The sequence below is a fragment of the Podarcis melisellensis genome (assembly GCF_964234715.1).
Source record: "Podarcis melisellensis genome assembly, chromosome: 18".
NCBI lineage: Eukaryota > Metazoa > Chordata > Lepidosauria > Squamata > Lacertidae > Podarcis > Podarcis melisellensis.
The window spans coordinates 455,756-482,126 of NC_138536.1; the positions used below are offsets into that span (position 1 = coordinate 455,756).

A 26,371-nucleotide genomic window follows, 5' to 3' on the forward strand; every position below is an offset into this window, starting at 1 on the left:
GGAGGTGGGATATAAATGCAATACTTTGTTGTTGAGTCGTTTAGTCATGTCCGCCTCTTCGTGACCCCATGGACCAGAGCACGCCAGGCCCTCCTGTCTTCCACTGCCTCCCGCAGTTTGGTCAAACTCATGCTGGTCTCTTTGAGAACACTGTCCCACCATCTTGTCCTCCGTCGTCCCCTTCTCCTTGCGCCCTCCATCTTTCCCAGCATCAGGGTCTTTTCCAGGGAGTCTTCTCTTCTCATGAGGTGGCCAAAGTCTTGGAGCCTCAGCTTCACGACCTGTCCTTCCAGTGAGCACTCAGGGCTGATTTCCTTCAGAATGGAGAGGTTGGATCTTCTTGCAGTCCATGGGACTCTCAAGAGTCTCCTCCAACACCAGAATTCAAAAGCAATACTAAATGAATACTAAATCCAGACAGGACAAACAGTGCGGGGGGGGGGGGTGTGTCTGTGTTCCACATTTTGCATTTGAGAAGGGTTTTATGGGGTCGCCCCCTCAAAAAAACACATGGGTTGTTCTTCCTATGCGCAAGCGACAACAAACTTGCTAGTTCGCGCCCCCCCATGAGATCTCGTTGTGCAAGTGATCCCTTCCTTGGCTGGATCTTTCTCAGAATACAGGAGGGGGGAAGAAGTGGAACGAAAACTGCAGCTCAGTGATTAGAACACCTCCTTTTTGGGGGGGGAACCAGGTACAGAACAGACGCACCCCAACATCTCCAGGCAAGGCTGGGAAAGGCTGTTTGAAACTCTGAGAGCTGCTGTCGGTCAGAGGCGACAACACTGAGCTAGTTGAATTTGATGGTCCGACTTGGGGCAAGGCTGCTTCCGTTGTTCCCATTAAGCGACCCCTTTATTCAAAATTGTGGAGACTGCCGTCCAAAAAGAAAGGACTGGAGCTGTTGGCCGCTCCGGACTATTTCAAGCGACATTAACTAGGGGAGCCACCCGCTGGAGGCCCTGTTCTGTGTGCCTAGTGGGAAGCAGCTGGCCCCCCAAATTGGAGGACAGGTAATGGGGTGGCCCAGCTCTGTGGGCGGGAGGGAGACGGAAGGGCAGAGACGTGGGCAGGCATTGCTCTATAATAATAATTCTCTTATTCATAGCCTTGTTGAATGGTCTCTTTAAATGTGAAGGTTCATTATTGTTCCACAAGATGTGTATGTCTTTAAGGGCCCAGTATTACAGCTGTGGAACAGTATAGCCGGTGCTGCTAAGTTGTGTTGATTAAGCTGTGTCAGCAATTGGGTACAGTATATAAAGAGCAGCACCTAGCTCTCTCAGTACCCTGGGGGTTGGGTCATGCTTCTTGATATCTTTAATGTAAAAGGAGTTTTTGTTTTTGTGGTTAAAACCTTGTTAAAGTTATTTTTGAGTTCCTTGTCTTGTGCGGTCTCTGCAGTGCAACTAATCTGCAAATAGCCAACAACCCTGCCCCTCTGGGTGTCTTTCCCCAGCCCCTCTGGGCAGCTTCCAGCACATATAAAAGCACAAGAAAATGTGAAAAACTTCCCTTCCGATGTCTTCCAAAAGCTGTGTTTATTTCCTTGGCATCAGATGGCAGGGCGCCACCACCGAGAAGGCCCTCTGCGAGAGGAGGCGGGGCTTGCGGGGCGCATTCTCATCCCTCTCCGTTTCTCTCTCTTTCTCCTCTGCTTCCCGCAGTCTGCCCTTCCGCCTGCAAGTCCCAGGGCTGCACCCCGGAGGGCACCTGCTGCCACACGGAGTGCCTGGGCAGCTGCCTGGAGCCCGGCGACCCGGAGAAGTGCCTGGCCTGCCGCCACTTCAGCCTGGAGGGCAGGTGCATGGAGAGGTGCCCCGCCGGGTCCTACCGCTACGCCGGGTGGCGCTGCGTCACCTTCGACTTCTGCCAGGAGCTGCACAACAAGTGCAAGGCCGCCCGCCAGTCGGACTGCCCCGTCATCCACAACGGAGAGTGTGCCCCCGGCTGCCCTTCTGGCTACACCATGAACTCCACCAAGTGAGTTGGCAACACACACACCGGGGAGGGAGGCAGAGAAACCAAGGGGGGGGCCTCTTCTCATCGGCAACCGTCCCCCTGATATCGGGGTCTTGCTTTCACTCCCTGTCCCCGTTGCGAGAGTCTGTGCAACTCACTGCTTTGTGGCAGTCGAGACGCCCTGAAACAGAGCAATAATAATAAAAGTGATGGTGATTTGGGGAAGAGAAAGAGGTCGGCGCAACACAGTGAGCCCCCCAACCCGTTGAGGAGGAAGGCGATGAGGATTTAAAGCCCTTTTTCTGCCAGATACCGATCCCTGAGGGCTCTTGTGGTGTGGAGGGAGCTGGACACCCTAGTCTCAGAGACCCTCCCCTTTTATTTCAGGGGCGTCTGAGCCCCCACACTCCCGCTGGGGGTCCTTGTCCGAAAAACGCCTCCCTACGAAAACATTAATGTTTCGTTTTGGAAAACGATTGAGAAATAGCGTCTAGCCTTGGAACGGCTGCTAAGATTTATAATTGGCTAAAAGACGGAGGTGAGGGGAGCTTAACTACTGCTCCGTCCTGATGGATGGAGAGATAACTGGTCAGTAGGATCTCTGGTTAAACTCACCTGTTACGAAAGAAGGCGCGCAATGCAGCCTAGCAGGTTTGTGGGGAAATGGGCATTTTGGGTAATGCTTTGGAAACACGTTCGGTGGTCGTGCCCAGTCTTAGGCGGCTGTCAACCTGCTGTAACAATATTTCTCTTCTTTATCTTTGGTTTATCTTGTTTATTAATGGAGGAAGGAATGGAAAACGGGGTCGGGGATCAACCACCGAGCAATTTCATAATGTAAAAAGCGGCGAAAGCGAATTCGCAGACTTAAAACAGCGGGTTGCGCCCCTGCCCAGAGGAGACTCGTTGAAACGGGTCGATTCGTTTCAGTGGGTCTCCTCTTAGCCCAGTGAGAACAGTTAGAGCAATTCCAGAGCTCCGCTTACTGAAAGAGGCAGACCTTCGGTCGGTCCCAAGGAGCCCCTGCCTGATAACGCCACGGGAGGGAATTTAATCCACGCTTAATGTATGTTTGATATTTAAGATATCAACAGAGTTACTTGTACATTTATCAGAGGCAGCTTAGGGTCACGGGGGTCTCTGAAATTTGCCCGCTGTGGGGATGGGGTGAGAGGCAGGGTGGGGGGGCTGTTGCCCCTCCAAATGCAAGGGAAGCATCCCTTTCTTGTTGCCCCATCTAGACCTATCTAGACCCCATCTAGATCGGGGGGGGGGTGTCCTCGGCCTCCTTCTTCTTGGCAAACCAGCTTCTTGACGCTCTTGGGCAAAGCCAGGAGCCAGAGGAGGAGAGGAAATGGCCTGTTCTGATCATTCTCAGGAAAGGGCAGGTAATTGGCCTCTAATTGTGGCTGACGGCAGCAGACCTTGTTCCTCCTGCACCGGATGAATGATCTCAAAGCAGATGAGATTTTCTCCGAATGTTCTTTTCCCAAACCTCCTTGCTATGACGGGGTTGCGAAAGGGAGGGGGCAGGAAACAGGAAGCAGAATCTCGAAGGCAGGCCCCTCCACAGCATGCCCCCCCCCCGACCAGCAGGGTGCTGAAGGACCTTGCAGCGGGGACCCTTTCAGCCGTCCTGTTTTGTTTGAGCTCGATTTGCTTGCTGGGGAAGAGAGATTAGAACAAGGCTTCGTTCTGTGCCGCCCCACAGCCCCCAAGGCACTGTCCTTGTCCCGAGCAAGACATCGTAAACCCATGGAGCTCATTGCCACAGGAGGCGGTGATGGCTTTAAAAGAGGACTGGACAAATTGCCGATGGCTGCTCTGCCTCCATGAATCCTAGTTGCATGAAACCACAGGAGGGGAGAGGACTCTTGTTCTCAGATTGCACTGGCCACTGGCCTCACCCAACAAGCTGTTCTGGGGTTCCTTTCCTCTCCCCTGTTGGGAATGTGGGTCTGCAGGCCCCACAGGGCCATCCCAGAGGCTGCGGGTGTGTCTCTGCGGCCTCTGCACACAAGCCAAACTCCCAGAGCTTTCCTGAACGCGCGCATCGGTTCTGGAGGCAGCGAGAAAAGCCCTGTGGCCATTTGCAGCGCAAGAGGCATCTCCCTTTCCCCGCCGTGTCTTTTCTGCAGCCTGCTCTGCACCCCCTGCGAGGGGCTGTGCCCCAAAATCTGCGAGTTGCCCGTCAAGGAGAAGACCATCGACTCCGTGACGGCGGCCCAGGAGCTCCAGGGGTGCACCGTCGTCAACGGCAGCCTCACCATCAACATCCGCGGAGGAAGTGAGTTCCTGGGGGGGCGGGATGTGGGGGGAGCCAGAGGAGCCTCTCTCTCTGCCCCACGCCAAGCCGCTCACCTGGAAGCTGGTTCTGCTCTTTCTCTCTGGGGCACAAGGGCTTCCTTCTCAAGTCCAGAACCTCACGGCTTCAGCTCAGGGGGAGCCTTTTCAGCGGAGGGCCGCATTGCCTTTCTTCCGGGGGCCTTGTGCCGATTTGGGGAGCGGAGAGGGCCAGAGGGGAAAGCTGGCAGAGCAACGGAGACGAGGGCTTGGTCCAGTTCTAGGCCTAAGGAGGTCATGGACAAGCTGGAAGGTGCGCAGAGGAGAGAATTGGAATCGTAGAATAGTGCGTCAGAGGGGGCCCAATGCAGGAATCCCAACTAGATCATACATATGGAATGATAGAGTTTGGGGTGTTTAGCCTGGGAAAGAGGAGACCGAGAGGAGAACCGAGAGTTCTCTCCAAATATCTCGAAGGCTGCCCTGTGGAAGTGGGAGCAAGCTTGGTTTTCTGTTGCTCTGGAGAACCTGAACCGACGGCTTCCAAGAAAGGCGATTCCGACTAAAAGTTAGGGCAGAAAATTTGTTCGCACCACGCCAAGCTTTTTACCGATAAGAAATCCCTTTGGGGAAAACCCAGAACTAGGATTGGCCTCCGTATTGCTTGGGTGCTCTCATTTCGAAAAGATGTCTATCCATATTCTGCCAATGGGAAAAGAATTATTTTGATACTAGAATACGCCCAAATGCTTCTTGAATCTTCCTGCCCCTTGGAGAATTTTCTGTGGACTTTTTTGGTCGGTAGTGGACTCTCCTTCCTTGGAGGTTTTGAAGCAGAGCTGGGGGGCATCCTCCAGGGATTCTTCATCCGGGATTCCTGCATTGCCAAGGGGGTTGGGCTGGATGACCTTTGGGGGTCCCTTCCCACCCCACAGTTCCGTGAGCCTGTGAAGCAGGAGGGCCAGTTTCTAGGCCGGCTCAGCCCACGCCTCTGCATCCCCCCTGCAGGCAACATTGCAGCTGAGCTGGAGGCCAACCTGGGCTTGATTGAGGAGATCACGGGCTACTTGAAGATCCGACGCTCCTACGCCCTGGTCTCCCTCTCCTTCTTCCGGAAGCTCCACCTGATCCGAGGGGAGGCCCTGGAAGCTGGGTGAGTGGGGCCCCTGGGAAGGGACGGCTAGGAGCAGGGCTCCGATCCTCGCTGGGTTGTGCGGCTCTGCCCTGGCCTGCCTCGCAGGGGCATTGTGGGTATCAAATGGGGGGACGGGACACGCACACCAGCCTGAGCTCCCTGGAGGAAAAGGGGGGTTGGACATGTCCAAAAACAGATAGGGAACAAACGCTGGCGTCGCCAAGTGAGCGCTACTCATTGTAGACCCACTGTTTGCTTGGCAAGAAGCTGTAGCTAAGCTTCATAGCTTTGTGCCCCAAATGACCGGAAGAATCAGAAATCAGGAAGACCAAAATTTAAATAAGGAATGGGGAATAATTCTAATTCTACCCCGCCCATCTGACCGGGTTTCCCCAGCCGCCCTTAAAGTAAACAGTGGTATCTGAAAGACCATTGTAAACAGTTAAAATCATTAGTAGGACTGGAATAACGCTTGTAGTTTAAGGGTGAGTTTTGGACGCAGCAGAGAGGTAAAAGATTTGGATTATCATAAAAGATGCAAGAGGAAATAATTAACAATAGGACCCACAGAGGGGGGATGTGCAAGAGATTCCTTGGAATTATTATTATTATTATTATTATTATTATTATTATTATTATTATTTATACCCTGCCCATCTGGCTGAGTTTCCCCAGCCACTCTGGGCAGCTATCTTGTTTTTATGTTGTATGTTGGAGATATGACTGTAAAGTTTTAATCTGAAAACCCAAATAAATAAATTTCTAAAGGAAGAGCTCGGCTGGAGAAGAAGCCAGGGCGTCTTCCTCTCCTGCTGCAACCGGGAGAGGGATGAAGAGGGCAGAGCAAAGGCAGTCGAGGCGGAGAAGCCTCAGGGTGCTTGGGAAGGACAAGATTTAGGCGGCTGTAGGAAGGCAGGGGCCTTCAGTGCCTCAATGGGGATCTTTTTTTCTTTGAAGGAAGAGTTCCCTTCCCTGGCAGCTAGTGAGTTCTTGCTGAGCCTGCTCCCCCCCCCTCTCCTCTCCCCCCGGCCGTATTCACCTTGCTCTTTCCCCCTCCCCGCCAGGAACTACTCCTTCTACGCCTTGGACAACCAGAACCTGCGCCAGCTGTGGGACTGGAGCAAGCACAACCTGACCATCGCCCGCGGGAAGCTCTTCTTCCACTACAACCCCAAGCTCTGCCTGTCCGAGATCGACAAGATGGAGGAGATCTCGGGGGCCAAGGGGCGCCAGGAGAAGAACGACATCGCCCTCAAGACCAACGGCGACCAGGCCTCTTGTAAGCGGGGCGGCAGAGGGGTGGGCGCTGCGCTTTTGCACGCACAACGGTCCCAGGTTCGAATTGCGGCAGTTTTCCCGGGCGCTCCTGCCTGAAACCCCGGAGGACTGCTGCCAGTCTGAGCAGGAAATATGGCCTAGATGCTTCAGAGGGAGAGGTAGCAGGCAGCTTCCAGTTGCCCTGCTTGAATCACTTCTTCATCTGGAACCTTGAGGACTAGGGTCTTGGCTTCTTCTTTGGAGTAACTTGCAGGAAAGGGCCGTGTCTCAGCAGCCAAGTAGCGGGTCCCAAGTTCTGCCTGCAGGGGCATCTCCCTGGAGAGCTGCTGCTGCCAGTCAGTGTGGACAGCAGTGAGGTAGAAGAGCTCTGTAGAAGGGCATTTCAGAAGAGCCTGGTGGCGGCATTGGCGGGATCAGGCCAGAGAAAGGACCCCAATCAGGACCCAAGTGTGCTGTGGGTCGGGGTGGGGGCGCCCCAATGCGCCGCTGGCTTCCTGAGACCAGAAGGGCTGCTCTTCAAACTCCTGGGCCTGAGCTTTGTTATATTAATAATAAAAACCCCATTAAGCCTGCCCTACTCCACTTGGAGGTGGGGTCGAACCCTGTACACACCCTCCCTCTGCTCTCCCAGAGGAGCGCTTCCGGGGTTGTCTTTCGGCCCTCTTTCCCTCCTGGCCGGCGCCTCCTCTCTGTGTACGATCTATATGTTTGCTCAGTCTCGGCTCCCTCTCTCCTGGAGCGCCTGCCAGGCTGGCAGAACGCGGGGCAGCTTCTCCTCCCAGGGGCCTCCCTTGACACCGACAGCCTCCAGGAGAGAGAGGGGGGGGAAAGGGGCAGGAAGAGAAAGAGAGAAAAGGAGAGAAAGAGAGAGAGAAGGAGGAAGAGGAGAGAAAGGGACAGATGGAGATAGGAAGAGAGAGAGAAGGAGAGAGAGGGAGAGAAGGAGGAAGAGGAGAGAGAGAAAGGGAGAGAAAGAGGAAGAAAGAGAGAGGGAGAGAAAGAGAAAGAAAAGGAGAGAGAAAAAGAAAGAAAAGGAGAGAGAGGAAGGGGGGCATGCTCTTGGACTGGGGTTCCGCTTAAGGGCCTCCCACGTGGTTGGTGGTTCACAACATAAAGTGACACGATCAAAATGAATGAATGACCTGAGCCCCCCTCCGCCCCCCAGTGGGTCCTTAGCCAGGCCCCCCGTCTCCAACCTGCCTTTTCTGTCCTTCCTGCAGGCGAGAGCGAAGTGCTCAAGTTCTCCTACATCAAGACCACCTGCGACAAGATCATGGTCAAGTGGGAGCCTTACTGGCCGCTGGACTTCCGCGACCTCCTGGGCTTCATGCTCTTGTATAGGGAAGCGTGAGTAAAGTGGGGCGGGGAGCTCCTTTCTGCACTTTGGGTCTGGGGGAGAGAGGGGTTCTCTGGCTGGGATTCTTCCTGCGTTGCCGGGGGTTGGACTAGATGGCCCGGGGGGGGGGTCCCTTCCAACCCTTCAATTCCAGGATTCTATAACACACACATCCAGCTTGATCAGAGAGAGTTACAGCGCCTGCTGTGGCCGCAGAGACCGATGCAGGAGAGACATATTTTGTTGCAGCCGGGGAAGAGGAAGAGGAAGGTCCAGTCTAGGAATAAAAGGGGACGCGGGTGGCGCTGTGGGTTAAACCCCAGAGCCTAGGACTTGCCGATCAGAAGGTCGGCGGTTCGAATCCCCGCGACAGAGTGAGCTCCCGTTGCTCAGTCCCTGCTCCTGCCCACCTAGCAGTTCAAAAGCACGTCAAGGTGCAAGTAGATAAATAGGTGCCGCTCCGGCGGGAAGGTGAACGGCGTTTCCATGCGCTGCTCTGGTTCGCCAGAAGAGGCTTAGTCATGCTGGCCACATGACCCGGAAGCTTCCTCGGCCAATAAAGCGAGATGAGCGCCACAACCCCAGAGTCGGCCACGACTGGACCTAATGGTCAGGGGTCCCTTTACCTTAGTCCAAACTAAATGTGAACACGCTCTCTTCTATACCCTAAAAGTCAATGAGGAAAGAGACCGTGTATTTTCCCAATCCTCGCCCAAGAAGGAATTTTAAAAGGCTGGGCATTATTTGAAGGAGTGGCGCAGAGCGATTTCACTTGAACCTACAAGATCCCCGGTGAATCGCTGAGAATGTGCATTATTTAAGTTGAAAGGCTTCTCTGCAAAATAACGTAGGTTAAGGTGTCCTCCTATTCCTCCTTTGTCTCGGGGGATGCAGAGTTTGGAGGGCTGCCCCCTGAAATGAAGTTGTCGAGTCGATTCTTCCATTTCTGTAGCTGGGATTGAAGGATCGGCAGAGGCAGCGCTTGAAATAAAAGCCAGAACGCGGGAAGAGCAGCCGCAGCCCAACCGGCTCCGTTTCTAAAAAATTCCGTGACCTTAATTCATTTCTGCAACAGGCTTTCACACAACTTTTTGCCGTTTTCACATGTCTCCGCCAAAGCGTAATTCGCACTCCAGGTGTGCCTTTCTGAAATAAAAGCCGTTTCCTCCTTTCGGCCTCTTCCTCCCCCCCCCCCCAGCCCCTTCCGGAACGTGACGGAGTTTGACGGGCAGGACGTCTGCGGCGCCAACAGCTGGACGGTGATGGACGTTGAGCCGCCTCCCCGCAACAGCGACACCAAGCCGGGGCACCTTCTGCGCGGCCTCAAGCCCTGGACGCAGTACGCCATCTTCGTCAAGACCCTGATCACCCACTCGGACGAGCGCAAGTCCTACGGGGCCAAGAGCGAGATCATCTATGTCCAGACCAACGCCTCGGGTGAGAGGCTGTCCACGGTTGGAAGCGGGGGGCTGGGGTGAGAGGGGGGATTGCCCTGGGGTGACGCTTTGTCTCTCTTCTCCGCCCCCCGCAGTGCCCACCGTCCCCCTGGACCCCATCTCGGTGTCCAACTGCTCCTCGCAGATCTTCCTGAAGTGGAAGCCGCCCTCCGACCCCAATGGGAACATCACGCACTACAAGGTCTCCTGGGAAAAGCAGCCCGAGGACAGTGAGCTCTACGAGCTGGACTACTGCCTGAAGGGTGAGCCGCTGGCACCGCCCTGCCCGCCCGCCTGGGTCCCACCTAGTGCCACAGAGCTCGGGGAGCGGAGGTGGGGTGACAATGAGGGAGAAGATGGGGAAGAGGCGGTGTTGGAAACCGGAGAGGGAACAGGGTTTGGTGAGCGGGGAGATTCTGTGGCAGAGAGCAGTCCAGGCGTAGATGCAGAAGCTGAGGCTGGAGAGGAGGGAAGCCAAGAGGCCGAGATGAAGTCACAGGGGTCTCCCTCTCCTGCTGCAACCGGCTCCCCTCTTCGCTGGTCTCCCAGGGCCAGAAGAAAAATTAAAAAGGGTGGCACAGCGAGAGACAAGGCAATGGTGCCTTAGACTGCTGGGGAAGGCCTCCTTGGGGCAAGACCCGCTGCTTGGGCTTCCTTGAATCAAGGCCGAGTGCTCCTGATCCCCAGGGTGGCAGGGTGGGCCTTGGGTGGGGGAATTTCCCCCAGGTAAAACTCCTGCCCCCTCTTCTCTTTTCTGTTTTCTCGACTGTTGTCGCTGCTGCTTATCACGAGTTAGAAAAGGAATCTATCTATCTAAAGAAAAGGGTTCTCCATCTCTGCGACAGAGGGAGTGGGGGGACTGTCCAGAGTCTGCCTGGGGCTCTGGGGCGCCGTCTCCATGGCTTGGCCTCACAACCTCCCCTCCCCTCCCCACAGGCTTGAAGCTCCCTTCTCGGACGTGGTCCCCCCCACTGGAGTCGGAGGACTCCCCCCACAAGCCGAACGACAGCAACAGCGAGGAGCCCAGCCTGGAGTGCTGCCCCTGCCCCAAGACCGAGTCGCAGATCATGAAGGAGACGGAGGAGTCCGCCTTCCGGAAGGTCTTCGAGAACTACCTCCATGACATCGTCTTTGTCCCCAAGTAAGAGGCCGAGCGCGGATCCTCAACCCACTTTCTGGCTCAGATGTGGGAGCAGGAAGCGCAAGTGGAAGAAGAACCTGCCGCCGCTGCCGGCCAGTGCAGGCAATGCTGGGTCAAATGGCTCTGTAGGCCTGTGTCAGGTCAGACCCAAGAGGATGATAACCGCGCTTGACCTGCTGCGGCTCAGTGGTTAGAGCCCCTGTGTTGCACGCAAGTGGCGTCTCCCTGAGAGCCCTGAGCCTGAAACCCATCAGAGCTACTGCTGCCAGTCTGTGCAGGCAGTATTGAACCCAAAGGAAGGTGTTTGTTTGTGCCCTTGGATCTTTGGGCAGGGGAAGGTGTGGGGTGCGTGACGGAGCCTGTGAACCCTGCCCCGCTGCGGAAGGGGGCACAGTCCAGCCGGGCGCTTGTGCGGCTCACAACCCCAGGATTAATGAGTAATCCCACCGGAAAGGGAGCCAGGCCCCGCAGCCTCTCTTTGCTCCCAGAGCCCCTTCCTGGGAACGTTTTGAAACCCAGAGGCTGAGCCGAGGCTGCCGGCGGATCCATTTCTGCCCGCGCGTTTGCAAGGCGAGGCCACGCACCCTTAGAGAACCAAAGGGGTCACACATCCCTCGACCAAACGCGAGGAGCCGATTGTGAATCGGAAATGAAGATGCGATATCGAGCGGCGTAATTGCAGCAGATAATTAAGCAAGTTAGAGGAATGTGCATATGCAGAAGAATATTTTAAAAATAAATTTAAGGAACCACAGAGAGAGGGAGAAGGAAGTCAAGTTCTGAAATGTTAAATTGATTGTAAAACGAATGAAAACGTATACATTTGAAAAGTATAAATAAAAAGCTAAAACAAATATATGTAATATTGAGCAAGGATTGGGGGGGAGGGGACGCATCCAGGACGGATGGGGGGGAAATTGTAAGGAAAAAACGGAAAACCAATCAAGATTATTGGGCAAAGTTAGAGCTCAGGGAGCTGAGAACTCTCTTTTGAAAGTGGGGGGACCCCCAGAATGGCCAAAGAAAAGCCCCTCTCTCCCCCAGTGCCCACTCCTGCCCCAAAGGGAATCCCGAAGGGACGAGACACTGTCATGGCATCTCCAGTTTCTTTCTGAGCTGCCCAGCCGGCCGGCTGCTTTTGGAACGGGGGCTCCGACCGACACCTCTCTCTTTTCCCTTCTCTGCAGGCCGTCGGTGATGCGGCGCCGGAGGGACCTGGGCGCCCCGGCCAACAGCACCACCCCATCCCCGACGCTGCCGGCCTTTGGGAACGGCTCCACGGCGGCCCCCGCCAGCCCCCCGGAGCCCAAGCCCTTCTCCAAGGTGGTCTTCAAGGAGTCCATTGTCATCTCCAACCTGCAGCACTTCACGGGCTACCGCATCAAGATCCAGGCCTGCAACCACGAAGTGCCCCAGGAGTGCAGCAGCGAGGCCTACGTCAGCGCCAGGACCATGCCGGAAGGTGAGCCTGGCCAGGCCGGGTTTAAGGGGTCGCACGGCATGTGCGTCACGCCCTCGTCTTCCTCACTTTCCATCTTGAGGGGCTCACGGTGGTGGCGCACGCAGATCGCCCCCCATTTTATCCTGGGAGGTAGGCTGAGAGGCAGTGACCGGCATCTGAGGTCACCCAGCGACCTGAGTGGGGATTCGAACCCTGGTCTCTCCCAGGTCTGACACTCCAACCACTACACTGCGCTGGCTCTCCGTATGGAGAAGCTGTTGAACGTTTCTTGTTTTATTGTGTGTTTATATACATGCTGGAAACCCAGCCGGATGGGCAGGGTGCAAATAATAAAATTATTATTACCATTATTTCTCCCTCTAAGAAGCTGGCGCACGAGATTTTCTCCCCCCCCCCCCCATTTCTGTCCTCAAAGAGGCTTGGCTGTTTGAGCTTTGTGACGGAGCGGGGCTTTGAACCCAGGTCTCCTAACTGCTGGCTCTCGCGTCGGTTGTCCAAATTCGCACTGAGCAAGCCTTTTCTCTTGGTTGTGTTCCTAGCGAAAGCCGACGACATTGTGGGGCCCGTGACCCACGAGCTGGACAAGAACGTGGTCCACCTGCGCTGGCAGGAGCCAAAGGAGCCCAACGGGCTGATCATCCTTTACGAGGTGAACTACGGGCGCCTCGGAGATTCGGAGGTGAGAACCCCGTTCTTCCCCTCTCTCCCTATTCTGGCTTTCCGCCCCAGAGGATGCGCATGCGATATGCCGTTCTTAACCTTCCCTCACGGTTGCTCTGCAGCGCGATCCGGAAAGCGCCATTTCCCCCAATAGGTTACAGAAACCCTTCCTGGTGTTCCCTCACTGCTGTGATCCACCCAGGGCTGTGCAAGCTGCTGCTCTGAAGGATGTGGGGTGGGGGCGCCGGGAGACCCCCACTGAGCATGCTGTTTCCCCACAGGAGCAGCGCTACTGCCTCTCTCGCCTGAAGTTTGCTGCTCAGCAGGGCTGCAAGCTGACCGGGCTGCAGACGGGCAACTACAGCGTCCGGGTGCGAGCCACGTCCCTGGCAGGGAACGGCTCCTGGACGGAGCCCATCTACTTCTACGTCTATGACTATTGTAAGATCCTGGGGGGGGGGGGGACAGAGGGGCACAGAGGAGCTGGGCTCCCACAACCACCTGCCCAGGGGGCACGGTCCTCTTTGCAGGCGGGTGGGCAGTCATGAGACTGTAGATTAGGGCTTTCCAGACTTGGCTGCTTTGGGACTACGATTCCCATCATCCTTGGCCAGTCATACTTTGTGTGTGCCTGTGTTTGTGGCATTTGCATACATACCAATTTTAGCTATTTACATCGATAAAGCATTTATAAATCCATCAAATATATCAAAGCAGTTTGCAGCGACAGAGCCACATAGAAAAGCCGCAATCGGGTACCAGCCGGCTGTGGTGGAAAGAGGAACCCTAAATTGCCCACGGAGGGAGAGTTTTCAGTGGGTGTTTGGGAGTTTGAACAGCAGGCGCTTGCTGCGGGATCTCTAGTGGCAGAGGGTTCCTCAGGACACCATGAAAGCAGGACTTGCTTGTTGCTGTCAGAGGAGCCTCTTGTATATGTGAGAGAGGTTGTGTGCCCTTTTGTGGGGGGTGAGAGAGAGGGGCAGGGCAGAAGACGCTTTGGGGGGGTGATGCGGGAGGTGAGTCCTTTTTGACCCAACCTGACCTTTTCCCCCCTCTCTCCCCCCCCCACTGCAGTTCCCCCCAACAATAACCTGGTGAGCATCATTGTCCCCATCATCTTCGCCATCTTCTTCCTGGGGGTCATCGGAGGCGCCTACATCTTCATCAAGAAAAGGTTTGCAGATTCCCTCCCCATAGACTCCGGACTTCTTGTGGCGGGGAAGGGGGGCAGCTGGCAGGTGCTTGCGGCCATAACCAAGGACTCCGCCTTCCCCTCCCGATCCGCGAAAAGCTTTCCCCACTGCGGCTGGGGGGGCAGCGCCTTCTTCCCCCTCACGGACCGGGCAGCAAGATCCCCCCCCCAAAAGGGTTTTAGCTGTTCTTGCTTTATCTGTTAGATGCCTTGAGTTCCCTGGTAGGGGAAAAGGCGAGGTATCAGTTAACTTCTTCTTCGTCTTCTTCTTATAATAATAAGCATTCCGTAGTCTGGGTGTGTGGGGTCACATGCCCTCACCTGGTTTTTCTTTTTCTTTTCAAGGCTGTATTATGAAGCTAAGAATCCTGTAGGAAATACGAGACTGTTGGCCCTGGGTTTCTTTTCCTTCCTTCCTTCCTTCCTTCCTTCCTTCCTTCCTTCCTTCCTTCCTTCCTTCCTTCCTTCCTTCCCTATCCCCTGGTTTTGCTTGAGCATGTCCCTTTAAGTGCCACAAAACACACACATGCGCCGTCCTGAGGACTAGAAACCTCCTTGCGCCTTTAGGCGATCGCTTGAGTCCTTTCGGATTACGCAGGCCCCTTTGTGCCCATGCATGCCCCTCCCACACACACAGCCATTGCCGCTCTGGTTTTTGGGATCCCCGATGGGTGACAGGCACCTCTCCTGTGCTTCCTTCCCCCCCAGGCAAAAGGAAGGACCGACGGGGCCACTTTACGCCTCCTCCAACCCAGAGTATCTCAGCGCGAATGATGGTGAGTGGCAGGCCAAGGCGGCGGGGCCCTTCCTCTCCTCCTTCTTTGGCTCAGGGAGGGCATGATCCACTGGGAAGAAACAGATACTCCTCCTTCCCTTCGGAAGCTTCGAGGTGCTTCCGCTGCCCTTCTGGTCACGTGCATTAAAGGAGGCGGATGCAGCCATTCCGGACTTGGACCAGAACCGAGCTGGAGATAATCCTTTGGGACGCCGAGTTGAGCTGCGTGCCATTCCCGCCTGAGCTGGCCTCTGCCCTCCTAGAGAACCCGAGCCTGGAAGGGACCCGAGGGTCATCTAGCCCAACCAGCTTCCCTCTTTCCCCGCCTTGCAGTGTACATCCCTGACGAGTGGGAGGTCCCCCGCGAGAAGATCTCCCTCCTGCAGGAGCTGGGCCAGGGCTCCTTTGGGATGGTCTATGAGGGCATCGCCAAGGACATCGTGAAGGGCGAGGCGGAGATGCGGGTGGCCGTCAAGACGGTGAATGAGTCGGCCAGCCTGCGGGAGCGCATCGAGTTCCTCAACGAGGCCTCCGTCATGAAAGGCTTCAGCTGCCACCACGTGGTGAGGGGTCCCGAGGGTCATCCAGACCAACCCCCTGCGATACGGGGGTGGTGGGAGGGGAGCGCTGAGAAGACCGCTCCTCAGGGGGGGTCGCAGCTCAACCAACCCAGTGGAGAACCATGGTGGGAGGTGGTTGCAGATGGGGAAGGCTGCTGTTGCTGTGGAAGACAGAGTCCTTGGCCCTTCAGGTCCTTTGGCCACCGAGGGGACAGGCAGCCGGGGTTCTCCATTGGCTCACGGGCCCTTCCCTCTCGCCCTCCTTCTCCCCAGGTCCGCCTCTTAGGGGTGGTGTCAAAAGGGCAGCCCACCCTGGTGGTCATGGAGCTGATGGCTCACGGAGACCTGAAGAGCTACCTGAGGTCCTTGCGCCCGGATGCAGAGGTAACAGCAGGGTGTGGAGGTTTTTTGGGGGGGTGGCAAGGCAGAGAAGCTGTGCCCCCCTCTTGCTCACGCCGCCTCCTCTCGGCTCCCCCAGAACAACCCCGGCCGCCCCCCGCCCACCCTCCAGGAGATGATTCAGATGGCTGCCGAGATCGCCGACGGCATGGCCTACCTGAACGCCAAGAAGTTCGTCCACCGGGACTTGGCTGCCAGGAACTGCATGGTGGCCGAGGACTTCACCGTCAAGATCGGAGGTGGGGCGGCTTTCCTCCAGGGGGGCAGGGGGAAGACCCCAAAAGGGATTTATTCTGAGCCCCTCTCAGAGTGCAACATGAGCCCCGCGGTTGAGACAGCCAAAGGAAGAGCCAGAAAGACTTGTGTCCTCGTTGAGTGACATTTCTAGCAGTAAAACTCACCGAACTCTCCATATCCTACAAGAAATACATTGAGGTTGGGGGATCGGGGAGTTATTCCATAATTAGGGTGCCCCCACTGCAAAGGCCTTTAATATATGTGTGTGTATACACACACACTTTTCTGTTTTCTGTTTTGTTTTGTTTTGTTTACATACCGCCCTATACCCAGTGGTCTTAGGGCAGTTCACAGAATCAAATCAAGATCTAAAACCACAAAATACCTAATGAAAATAAAAACAACAACCCAATAGCAACACTCCCACAAATAAACACACAATTTTACAATTTAGAATATTCATTTAGACAACCTTAAAATATTAAGGTTCTTCTTCTCTTTCCATGGTTCATTTAGCGTAGCATAAATCCCTGCATATTTTACATAAACTAAACCATTCAGTATTGCGTTGTTTCCAAAGGCCTTTTCCCAGATCACCGAATAACGGAGGTCTCCAGACAGCAGCCGAGCATTGAGAAGGCCCCGTGTATTCAGGGGTGGTGGGGGCCCCTGGGTTGGGGTCCAAATGTGGCCCCCCAGGACGGGTCCCCCCCAGCCATGCACCTGCAGACACGTCCTTGAGGGAAGCTCTGAGCTCTCCCCCCTCTTCCTCTCTCTCCCCACAACCCCCAGACTTTGGCATGACCAGGGACATCTACGAGACGGATTACTACCGCAAAGGAGGGAAGGGACTCCTCCCCGTGCGCTGGATGGCCCCCGAGTCGCTGAAGGACGGCGTCTTCACCGCCTGCTCTGACGTCTGGTGAGTGGGGGGCACCCCAAACCCCCTGGCCGCATGCAGCAGGACGCTGGCTCTCCTCGCAGGCCTAAGAGGCCGTAGGAAGCCGCTCTTGTCCCACGTCAGGCCATCTGGTTCAATATTGCCAACTCTGGCTGTCAGCAGCAGCTCTGCAGGGTTTCAGGCAGAGGGTCTTTGTCCTGGCCCATCCTGGGAAGGGAGCCCATTGCGAAGAAGGGAAACTCTGATCCAAAACCTCCGCTGCCTTGCGGGATATTTTGGGAGAAGAAAAGGCTTGAGAGTAAACCCCACCCAAATCCAGAGCGGAGTCCCTAAGGCAGTTGGGTGGCTCCTTCTGGCAACTCCTGCAGCCCAGCAGGTGCCAGGCATCTCACTCTGCTTCCCTTTGGGCCCCATCAGCCAGGCCGAGAGGGGGGTCTTGCCGTCTGGGCAGCCCAGGACCCCCAGACACATGGCCCAGATTGCGCCCCAGGGAAGTCACTTTGGTGCTGCTAACACAGCAGTTTGGCTTCACCCCCGGAGGTGCGCTCCCTTGTCTCTCGAGACGGACAGGTGCCCCCATTGGGGACTGAACCCAGGACCCTCTGCATGCGAAGCGGGTGCCGTGCCGCCGCTGCCCAGCTCGTTCCAATCTCCGAGGCTCTGAATGGAAGTGTGGGGAGCCACCCTCTCCCGAGTCACAACAGTGTGGTCTGCACTGACTGGCAGCAGCTCTGGGGGTCTTTCTGCGCCCTTTGTGCGGAGAGTCCTTTTCCTCCAGCAGTGCCCTCGGGGAGCCGGGGACTCCAGCCTTGGCGGGGGGGGGCACCCTGGAACGGCTGCATGGGGGTTTAGCCTCTGCCTGGGGAGTCCCCTCTGCTTCCTGGCCCTCACCCTCCTGTCTCCCTCCAGGTCCTTTGGCGTCGTCCTCTGGGAGATCAGCAGCCTGGCCGAGCAGCCTTACCAAGGCCTCTCCAACGAGCAGGTCCTCAAGTTCGTCATGGACGGCGGGTGCCTGGAGCAGCCGGAGAACTGCACCGAGAGGCTGTGAGTTGGGGAGGGGAGGCAGGGGCCGCCCTCTGGGTGGGTGGGTGGGGCACCAGGCAACTCCTTTGCCCTCCAGGTGGGGACAGTCCAGGGTCCGCTCCATTAGGGGGAACAGGCTCCCTCTGCCAGCCAGTTTCTCAGGCTTGTCCCTTACGACTGCGGGGGAGAAGCGGGCTCTGGCGCCACCTGCTGGCAGGCTCCTTGCCTCCTGCCCATCGTCTCAGGAAGTGGTGGTGAATTCATGCCATGCCGCCAGGCAGCACTGTGCTCTAAACCAGTGAGCCTCTTGGGCTTGCTGATGGGAAGGTCGGCGGTTCGAATCCCCGTGACGGGGTGAGCTCCCATTTCTCTGTCCCTGCTCCTGCCAACTTAGCAGTTCGGAAGCACGCCAGGGCAAGTAGATAAATAGGTACCGCTGAGGCGGGAAGTTAAACGCCGTTTCCGTGCGCTCTGGTTTCCGTCATGGTGTCCCGTTGCGCCAGAAGCGGTTTCTCCTGCTGGCCACATGACCCAGAAAGCTGTCTGTGGACAAACGCCGGCTCCCTCGGCCTGAAAGCGAGATGAGCGCTGCAACCTCAGAGTCGCCTTGGACTGGACTCATCCAGTCCTCACCTTACCTCTCCTGCCCCCTTGGCGCAAATTAGTGGCAGAGGGACATGGGTCTTTTTTTTTAACAGGAGGTGGGGGCTCAGCCTCCTTTGCCCCAGGGTTGCTAGTGGCAACCCCAGAAACAGAGGGCTTGGGGGAAGCAGCGATGGCGGAGGGGCGTTGGAACGGTTTTTGGGGAGCTGCCCGACTGACCCCCCGGTGCCTTTGTCCCCCCTCTGCAGCCACGACCTCATGCAGCTGTGCTGGCAGTACAACCCCAAGATGCGCCCGACCTTCACGGAGGTGATTGAGATGCTGAAGGACGAGCTGCACCCCTCCTTCCGGGACGTCTCCTTCTTCTACAGCGAGGAGAACAAGCCCCCCGAGACGGAGGACTTTGAGATGGACTTTGAGAACATGGAGAGCATCCCCCTGGACCCGGCCTCCTCCTACTCCCAGCGGGATGACGTCCTGGGCAGGGACAACGGCCTCTCGGTGGCGCTCAAGGGCAGCTACGAGGAGCACGTCCCCTACACACACATGAACGGCAGCAAGAAGAACGGGCGCATCCTCTCCATGCCCCGCTCCAGCCCCTCCTAATGGCAGGGGTGGGGGCGCACCCGGCTTTTATCTCCTTTGGTTCCCGCCCCCCCTGCCCCGGCAGTTCCTCTCCCACACAAATCTCAGGACTGGCAGTATTTTTGCAGACACACCGCGGACTCGCTTTCTACCGAAAAGACGGACTTTTTAATCGTCGTGGAAGATTATTCTTATTACTACTACTAGGACAGTGACTTTTCTCCCCCCAGGAGGGCAAATCATGTCGTATTTCTGGGTCGGGGTGGTTTTTTTGGGGGGGGGGTTAGGGGTGTGCAAACATTGACTCGCCGCCAGCAGCCTTCATCTGTGAAAGACGCAAGCGGCCGTTTTGCTGCATTTCCACACGGCCCGGATCCCCTTGCACAACGCTGTGGCTTTGAGACGGGAAGGGGCTTCTCGCGAGTAGGAGGGAGAGGGGAGAGCCCTCTGCCTGCCTCCAGTCCCACGGTGGTGGTGGGGGGGCTCTTTAATGCGCCCACAGCCCAGAACCACCTTCCCAAGCAGACCCCAGAAACGTGTTCCCTCTCTTCTTGCCTGTCCCCCTCTTTCGGAGGGGATTCCTTTGCCATTTTTTTCTCTCCTTTTTTTTTTATTTAAAAGAATTAGGATCTGAAGGATCTCTTAAGGCGTGTCCCACCCAGATCTGTCTTTCTGCCCCGATTTGACCAACTGCTGCTGCTTTTCTCAATGGGTTAATCGGTGTGCGTGTGTGTGCGCAGAGCTAGATGGGGGGAGCAAGCGAGTCTTTTTGTACAGAACCGTTCTCTCCAGCCACGGAGGGGGTGAGAGCCAGCCCCCGCCCCGGAGTGAATGGATTCTCAAGAGATTATTTTTATACTGAAGAACTTTTGGGGGTGAGGGGTTCCCCACCCTGTCGTCGCTTCCCCCCTCCCCCAGCAAAGCGAGGTAGCCAAAGCAGTAGCCAACCCCCCCTTTAGGATCCCCCCCCTGAGTGCTTTTTGGCGGCTTAAAAATAGCACAGTGAGCCACCTCCCTTTGGGCCCTGTCCGGTTAGCGTCCCGTGTGTGTGCGTGTGTGTACATAAATATATATATATGTTTGTTGTGACATATTTAAGTCTGAGGTAGCCAACCTCCTTATAAATTATTGTTGCCTTTGTTGATCCCCCCCCACCCCAAAACCTTCTAGGGTGGGGGGGCAGCCTTGGTTGGTGGCGGACATGACAGGGAGACTCGCTAAGTGTTTGTGTTTCTGTTTTGGCAAAGTTGGCAGGCGGCGCTAGGGAATTTTGGTGGGAAGTTCCCGCAGGATCCATCACAGCCTCCTAGGGTCCCGCAGCCCCTTGGCCAAGCCGCTGGTCTGCAGGCAGGACGTCCGGTTAGACGGGGGGGGGTGGAGACACCCCCCTCTTGAGGGGCCGCCTGCCAGCGGGTGGAGGGCCATAGTGAGGCCTGGCATCTTGCCGGAAGGAAGGCAGCCCCGGCGTCAGAGCTCCTGCTTGGCACACAGAAGGTCCCTGGAGCGCGCCCTGCTGGCAGCGTCTCCAGGCAGGACTGGCAAAAGGGCTCCCCGCCTGGAGAGCATGCTGCCGGTCCGTGCAGACAACACTAGCCTAGGTAGGCAAACGGTCTTGCTCTGGCCTTGTGCCCCCTGTGCCTTTGCCTCAGCCCCCCTTTTTTTGGGGGGAATAAGCCCAAACGCTGTGATTATTTGCCAGGGAGGCAGAGATGGAGGAGGAGGAGGAGGCGGCGGCTGGGAAAATGTTTCTGCCCTGCTAAACCTGGTCAGTTGTGCAATCTGCCTGTGTGTCTCCCGCCTGTGAGGTGGGGGCAAGAACTTCACCTCTTCAACCCTTGGGGTTTTCTTTTTTTTAGGGTTTCTCCCCCCCCCCCCCCCGGCTAACCTCCCCAGTGTTGCACTTTAGAGCTTTTCTGCTCCAGTCAGTGGGCCCCACAGAATTTGTGGGGTCTGCCCTCTGCTCCTCCTCCTCCCCCCCCCAGTTCAGATTTCCTCTTCAGTCCCAGGCGATTGCTCGCCTGCTGAAATTTGCATCGCCAAAACCTCTCTCTTACCTCAGTGTCATTTGAAATAAGCTTTTTCTTTAAAAAAAGAGAAAAAAGGAAGAAAAAAATTCGTATTTCCTTATAATGTGAATCGTTCTGAGAAAAAGAAACCGATGTGGATCTTGTCGAGTCGACGGAATAAGCGGATCTGTAGGCCTTGTGGGTACTGGACAGACTAATTGCACATAGGTGGTTCTGTGCCCCCCCCCCCCAAAAATCCACTCTGCTTGCCTTCATTGAAAATGCACCTTGATTTATCTTCTTTTTTTATGCTGAGCACAAGGAGGATGGAGGTTTGAATTTGATGGGGGGGTGCTGGGGAGAGAGGGAGCTTGTTTGGGGTTGTGTGCCTCTCCCAGGAAAGCAGGGAGCTGCCTCAAGGGCCCCCCCTCTCAGAGCGGTGGGGTTTTTCGTGGGCGCCATGCTCACAATTAATAGCACATTCATGGTGGGCTCCTCCTGGGCCTTCCAGGCAGCGTTCCTGCGACGCTTCCTCAATGTTGCCGCCTTATTGCCGCCTGGAGGGGCATCTCTTGGTGGGACAGAGCAGGAAGTGTGATGTTTGGGAATGAAGCAGCCCCGAAACCTTTGCAGGGTGGCATCAGCCCACCCCTAAGGCCATCGTGTAATGATGCCTAGAAGGGGGGGGTCCTTAGTCTCTCCTGCCAGTCTGCAATTTTGTTTTGCGCCCGTTTGAAAGATTAGCGAGCCTCGAGTGCCCCAGACCTTTCCAGTCCCTCCTGACGCCTCTGGCCCTGGTTTGCAGAGAGAGAGAGAGAGAGAGAGAGAGAGAGAGAGAGAGAGAGAGAGAGAGAGAGAGAAGGCCTCACATCTGCCGGCCTGGGTAGAGATGTGTCACTTTGCCGTTCAAAAGTTTTTGGTGCTATCCATATTGCGGAGCCTCTTGCACTTAGGGGAGAAGGGCCCAGAGTGCCTGTCCGTTTGAGGGGAGCCGGGGGGGCTGGTGCCGGAAGGGAGAGCAGAAAGGCACATAGAAAAAACCCTTTTCGAAAAGATTCCTCTCCTGAGAACCTCAGCTCAGTGGTTGAGCACTTGCTTCGCGGGGGGGAGAAGGGAGCTTGTCCTCCTGCAATCCCCAGCAACCTCTCCTTGGCAGTAGGGCTTTCAAAAAGCTCTCTTTGTGCCCTGGGCAAACTGGGTCATCTCCAACGGAGTCCAGTTCCTCGATGGCATCAGTGGGTCTGCTCTACGTTGGGCGCAGAGCTGCGTAGACGAGTCTCGTGGGGTAGGGAAGCAGCTCCCTAGACTTTGGCCGAGGGGTGAGGGTGGAGGCTGACCCAGTGGGGTGCTAGGCGGTCAGGGTCCTCCTCTTGCACGGCCGCTGTACCTTAACTGATGCTGCCATCCCACTGCTGCCCCCTGAGGCAAGGGACTCGCACTGTCTAACGGAAGGGCCGGGCGCGGCCTTCGGACCTCTTTGTGCCGGGATTGCGGATGAGGCACTGTGAGCTGGAAGTGAACCGAGCCGGCTGCTCGGCTTGTGTGTCCTCCGCCTGCTCTCCCTCCCTCGCCTTCCCAATTGCCCCTTCTGCCCGCAGCCACCATCCAGTAGCTGCCCTCCAGCACGGTTTCTCCTGCCAGGACGGAGGGGAGTTTCCGTTGTGCCTTGCCTCCCTTCGGAATAGTTGCAAGCAACTGGCAAGACTTAAGTCACCGTGGGGTTTCGTTTAGGTTGTTTCCCATTAAGGTCACAAACTCCGGTTTTTGCGTTCCGGCCTGCCTTGAGAACTCTTGACTCGCCAGCCTTTCGTTCTGTCCGAACCCTGTGGAGGATCCTGCAGGGTGGAAGAAGCACCCCTCTCCGTTTTGCCAAGCGAGACCCACAGAGGCGACTCCAGCTTGCTTCGGAGTTCCCTTGCTCGTGTTGCAGGGGGTTGGGCTGGATGACCCCCGGGGGTCCCTTACGATTCTGTGAGCTCTGCGTGTTCTCTAGGACTTTTGCTGGACGCAGCCATCTCTCTTGTGTGTGCTCCTTCGCCCCGGTTTATTTCTGTGGAAATCCGTCAAGCGCTTCTCAGCCCTGTCCCGGAAGCAGAAGGGGGATTTTCCCACCGCCTTGCCTGTTGGTAAAATCACCCCGCCACCAACACACACTGCTTTTTGTTGATTTTTGTTGCTGCTGCTGCTGCTGCTGTTCAGGACTGGTCCAGCTGTCTTAAAACGTGTTTTGTTTTTTTATTATATATATATAAATATATAAAAGAATCACAATGCAAGCGTTTTCTAGGGACGTTTTGAATTGCCCCATTGCCGGAACGTCGGAAAGGTTAACGGATCTCTGCACGGAGAAAGCTGGGCTGGCTTCCCCCTTGCGAGGCGGGCAGGCAGGGGGGCCGCCTCCTGGGACCCCCCGAGGTCCAAGCAAAGGCCTCGCCGGGTTCCCCAAGCCCGCCGTGGAGTGCCTGAGAAGCCAGCCCCCCCCCAACCCCGCTGCCCCACTTTCCCCACACGTGCAGACGATGGTCCCCAAACACTGAGAAGGGGCGGCATTGGAGAGAGAGAGAAAGGAAAGAAAATACCTCTTGTTTTTAAAATAAAAGGATCAATATCAATATGTGCCATGGTTTTGAGAAGAATTCATAGAAAAAGAGTAGGCCCACTTGATTTTTATTTCTTTTGTCAGTGCTTTTCATATCGGAGCCCAGGCAGTGATGTGTACAGAGAGTATCTTTGAATATCAAACGGATTTTTCTTTGCTGTGTGTAAAATATTGAACAATTAACTGTTTATATTAAAAAAACAACAAAAACAAAATTCTGAATAAATTATCCAAGAATGCCTCTGACTCCCGAGGGTCCTGGTCTGCGCTGCTAAACGCTGCTTTGTTCTCCGGCCTTGCAAACCCCAGCCTGCTGCCTCCTCCTTCTTCGCTGTTTCTGAGCCCCTTTGCAGGCTCACAAAATCTCTTCCCAGTCTGAAGCTACCAGGGGGTGTTGCGTTAGACCAAGATAAAAATGGATTACTGATGATAATAATGACAATACTGTAATAAAGAAATGCAGGCTTGTGTCCAGTGCTGCTGTCCTACTCAAGAGTCATTTAAGCCCTTAATTTTGGTGAGTAGGACTTCGCTGGAGGCAACCCACTGCCAACTCGGTGGATTTAAATGGCAGGACAGGAGATTCTGACCACAGTAGGAAGAGCTTCCTGGCGGTTTGGCAGGTCGGAAGGTGGCGGGCTCTCCTTCCTTGGGGGCGGTTTCAAGCAGAGGTTGGGCGGCCACCTGTCGTGGGTGCTTTAGTTCCTGGGAGTTGGGCTAGATGACCCCAGGGTTCCCTTCCAACTCTGTTTCTAGGATTCTGTGAAGCCCATGATTTCTTAAAGTTGCTCCCGCAAACTCTGAATAGCAAACCAGTTCATGTTCCCATAAACAGCTGGGCCGCACCTTAGTTTAAAAGCCTCTTCTTTCAAAGCCTGGCAAGGGGCAGCTGGCGATCGATTCTGGACTCCCAGCTCCTGTTGCCCGTGCTGACAAGAGTCTAGGGTGCAGGACCTGCCTTCTTTGTCCAGAGTCCGGCCCTCGCTCCGCCTAGACCAGTATTGTCAACGCAGGTCCACCGCGGCACGAGGCGAGGACCTCGGGGTCTCTGCCAGCCCCACCTGCATTTGGAAGCGGGGTTCTTTCTGCACACCAAGCAGGCGCTCTGCCAGGGACCCTTCTCCCCGAAGCAGCATTCTGGATTCCTGCACTGCAGCGGGGTGGACTAGATGGCCCTTGGGGTCCCTTCCAACTCTGTGGTTCTTCAAGATAGAAGCTGCCTTAACAGCTTGTCGGTCCATCTTGCTAAGGACTGTCCGCACTGGTTCTCAGGAACCTGCCCTGCATGCGTCCCTCAGGCTGAATCGGCCTGTGGCTTTGAGGCTGAGAAGCGGCTGCTTATCTTGCTGAGCGCAGTCAGGTTGCCCAACTTCCTTCGCAAGTACCGGGTGCCTGAGATGAGCCAGAGGAACTCCCAGCCCTGCCTGTGTTTAGTTTCAGGAGTGTGTCTCTGGACGCCCTTCGGAAATGTGGCACATATAACCCCCCTGCTTTTTGGCCTCCTCGGCGACTCTTCCCCCAACCAAGCGCCTTGGGACTACAACTCCCATTGGCCCCCACAGCCTGTGTAGTATTGGAGCTCCAAAGCTCAGGAGGGTGTCCCATTGAAGAAAGGCTGTTTCTGTGAGTTTTAGCACAAGGGGGGAGAGGAGGTACATTAGCAGTTGCTCTGTGTGCCCAGATACGTTTGTGGCGGCTGCCAGGCGCCTTGACGAGTCCTGACGTGGCCCTGTGCTATGTTTCCCACAAACGGTAGTTAGATGCAGCTCTGCTGCTGGCAAGAGTGAGGCCCTGCCGGCCTGTAACGCCTGTGGCTCAGAGATCTGCACATTTGCTGCCGGGTCAAGTTCATAGAATCGTAGAACGGTAAGACTCAAACCCACAACCCTGAGATCAATAGCCTCATCCTCCCCTGGACTGAGCTACTCAAGGTGTTACTATTAGTACCCCATAAGTGCCTGTTAATGTTAACTGGCTGGTTTTTATTGATGGTTTTAATATTCCCTGAAAAACCACCTAGCAGTTCCATTGCAATTGAGCGGTATGTAGACTTTGTTAACTGAAACCAAACCATATCGGAATCTGCCTTAAACCATGGCAGACCCCCCCCCTCTTCATCGAGCTCAGGATTGTCAGCACAGGCCGGCAGCGGCTCTCCTGGTTAACAAACCTGGTAACAAAGTCGCTCGGAAAGCCTGCAGAGCTGCTGCCAGTCCGTGCAGGCAATACTGAGCAAGGTGGGTGCCAAGGACGCCGTACAAGGTGCTGTCTGTATATTTTGTGTCCCCCACAAAAGGAGGGAGGACCATTAGCAGAAAGCGAGTGGCATGAAGAAGGGGTGAGTCAGTCTCACCTTCCGGAGATGGGAGGAGGTTTCTTAAGAGAAAAGGAAGTGGTTGGTTTCGAACTGGTTACCCTAGCGAGCCAACTGCCTTTATTTCATTTTATTTTTGGCTGCTCTGAGTGCCCAGCGAGAGAAGAGGCGTCAGGAAGCAAGAGAAATAGAATCTGGGTAAGTCCCCCCAACAGAGAAAGCAAGCTTCTGAGCTCAGCAGAATGCTTCTTCAGCAGAGGGAAGCGGGGTTGAGAGAGAGAGGAGGAGAGAGCGAAGATGCTTCTGGCCTCCTGCAAGTTTTGCCACAGTCTTAAAGGGAGGAAGGTCAGCAGGAGGAAGAAGGCGATGCAGGGAACAGGCTGGGGGCAGAAGGAGGTCGGGTGGGGCAGGGGCAGGGTCCCCTTTCGCCCCAGCAGACCTCCCAGCACCCTTCACCAAGTGCCTCGGTCTCAAGGAAAGTCCA

At 55.8% G+C, this 26,371-nt stretch overlaps 2 protein-coding genes and 1 long non-coding RNA gene across 4 annotated transcripts in view; 2 read left to right on the forward strand and 1 right to left on the reverse strand.

Moving 5' to 3' along the window:
* INSR (insulin receptor) overlaps positions 1-23,812 on the forward strand; it is a 52,414-nt gene extending 28,602 nt beyond the window's left edge. The window contains exons 3-22 of one of the 2 annotated variants that reach the window (XM_081895384.1): positions 1,668-1,983; positions 4,101-4,249; positions 5,254-5,398; positions 6,445-6,659; positions 7,879-8,005; positions 9,193-9,431; positions 9,526-9,693; positions 10,367-10,571; positions 11,759-12,033; positions 12,573-12,712; positions 12,975-13,134; positions 13,768-13,867; positions 14,594-14,661; positions 14,994-15,223; positions 15,494-15,604; positions 15,699-15,858; positions 16,649-16,778; positions 17,667-17,801; positions 18,632-21,771; positions 21,806-23,812. In XM_081895384.1, coding sequence (XP_081751510.1) covers positions 1,668-1,983; positions 4,101-4,249; positions 5,254-5,398; positions 6,445-6,659; positions 7,879-8,005; positions 9,193-9,431; positions 9,526-9,693; positions 10,367-10,571; positions 11,759-12,033; positions 12,573-12,712; positions 12,975-13,134; positions 13,768-13,867; positions 14,594-14,661; positions 14,994-15,223; positions 15,494-15,604; positions 15,699-15,858; positions 16,649-16,778; positions 17,667-17,801; positions 18,632-18,989 — 3,431 coding nt within the window. In that variant the 3' untranslated portion in view covers positions 18,990-21,771; positions 21,806-23,812. The remainder of the gene's footprint in view (positions 1-1,667; positions 1,984-4,100; positions 4,250-5,253; positions 5,399-6,444; positions 6,660-7,878; positions 8,006-9,192; positions 9,432-9,525; positions 9,694-10,366; positions 10,572-11,758; positions 12,034-12,572; positions 12,713-12,974; positions 13,135-13,767; positions 13,868-14,593; positions 14,662-14,993; positions 15,224-15,493; positions 15,605-15,698; positions 15,859-16,648; positions 16,779-17,666; positions 17,802-18,631; positions 21,772-21,805) is intronic. The other variant, XM_081895383.1, reaches the window with a different exon arrangement.
* Positions 1,996-26,371, reverse strand: part of LOC309361033 — a 45,243-nt gene continuing 20,867 nt past the window's right edge. Inside the window, exon 3 of the long non-coding RNA XR_014164317.1 lies at positions 1,996-2,143. This is a non-coding gene — a long non-coding RNA (uncharacterized lncRNA). The remainder of the gene's footprint in view (positions 2,144-26,371) is intronic.
* ARHGEF18 (Rho/Rac guanine nucleotide exchange factor 18) overlaps positions 25,899-26,371 on the forward strand; it is a 51,415-nt gene continuing 50,942 nt past the window's right edge. Inside the window, exon 1 of the mRNA XM_081895365.1 lies at positions 25,899-26,085. The gene's annotated coding sequence lies outside the window, so the exon portion shown is untranslated. The remainder of the gene's footprint in view (positions 26,086-26,371) is intronic.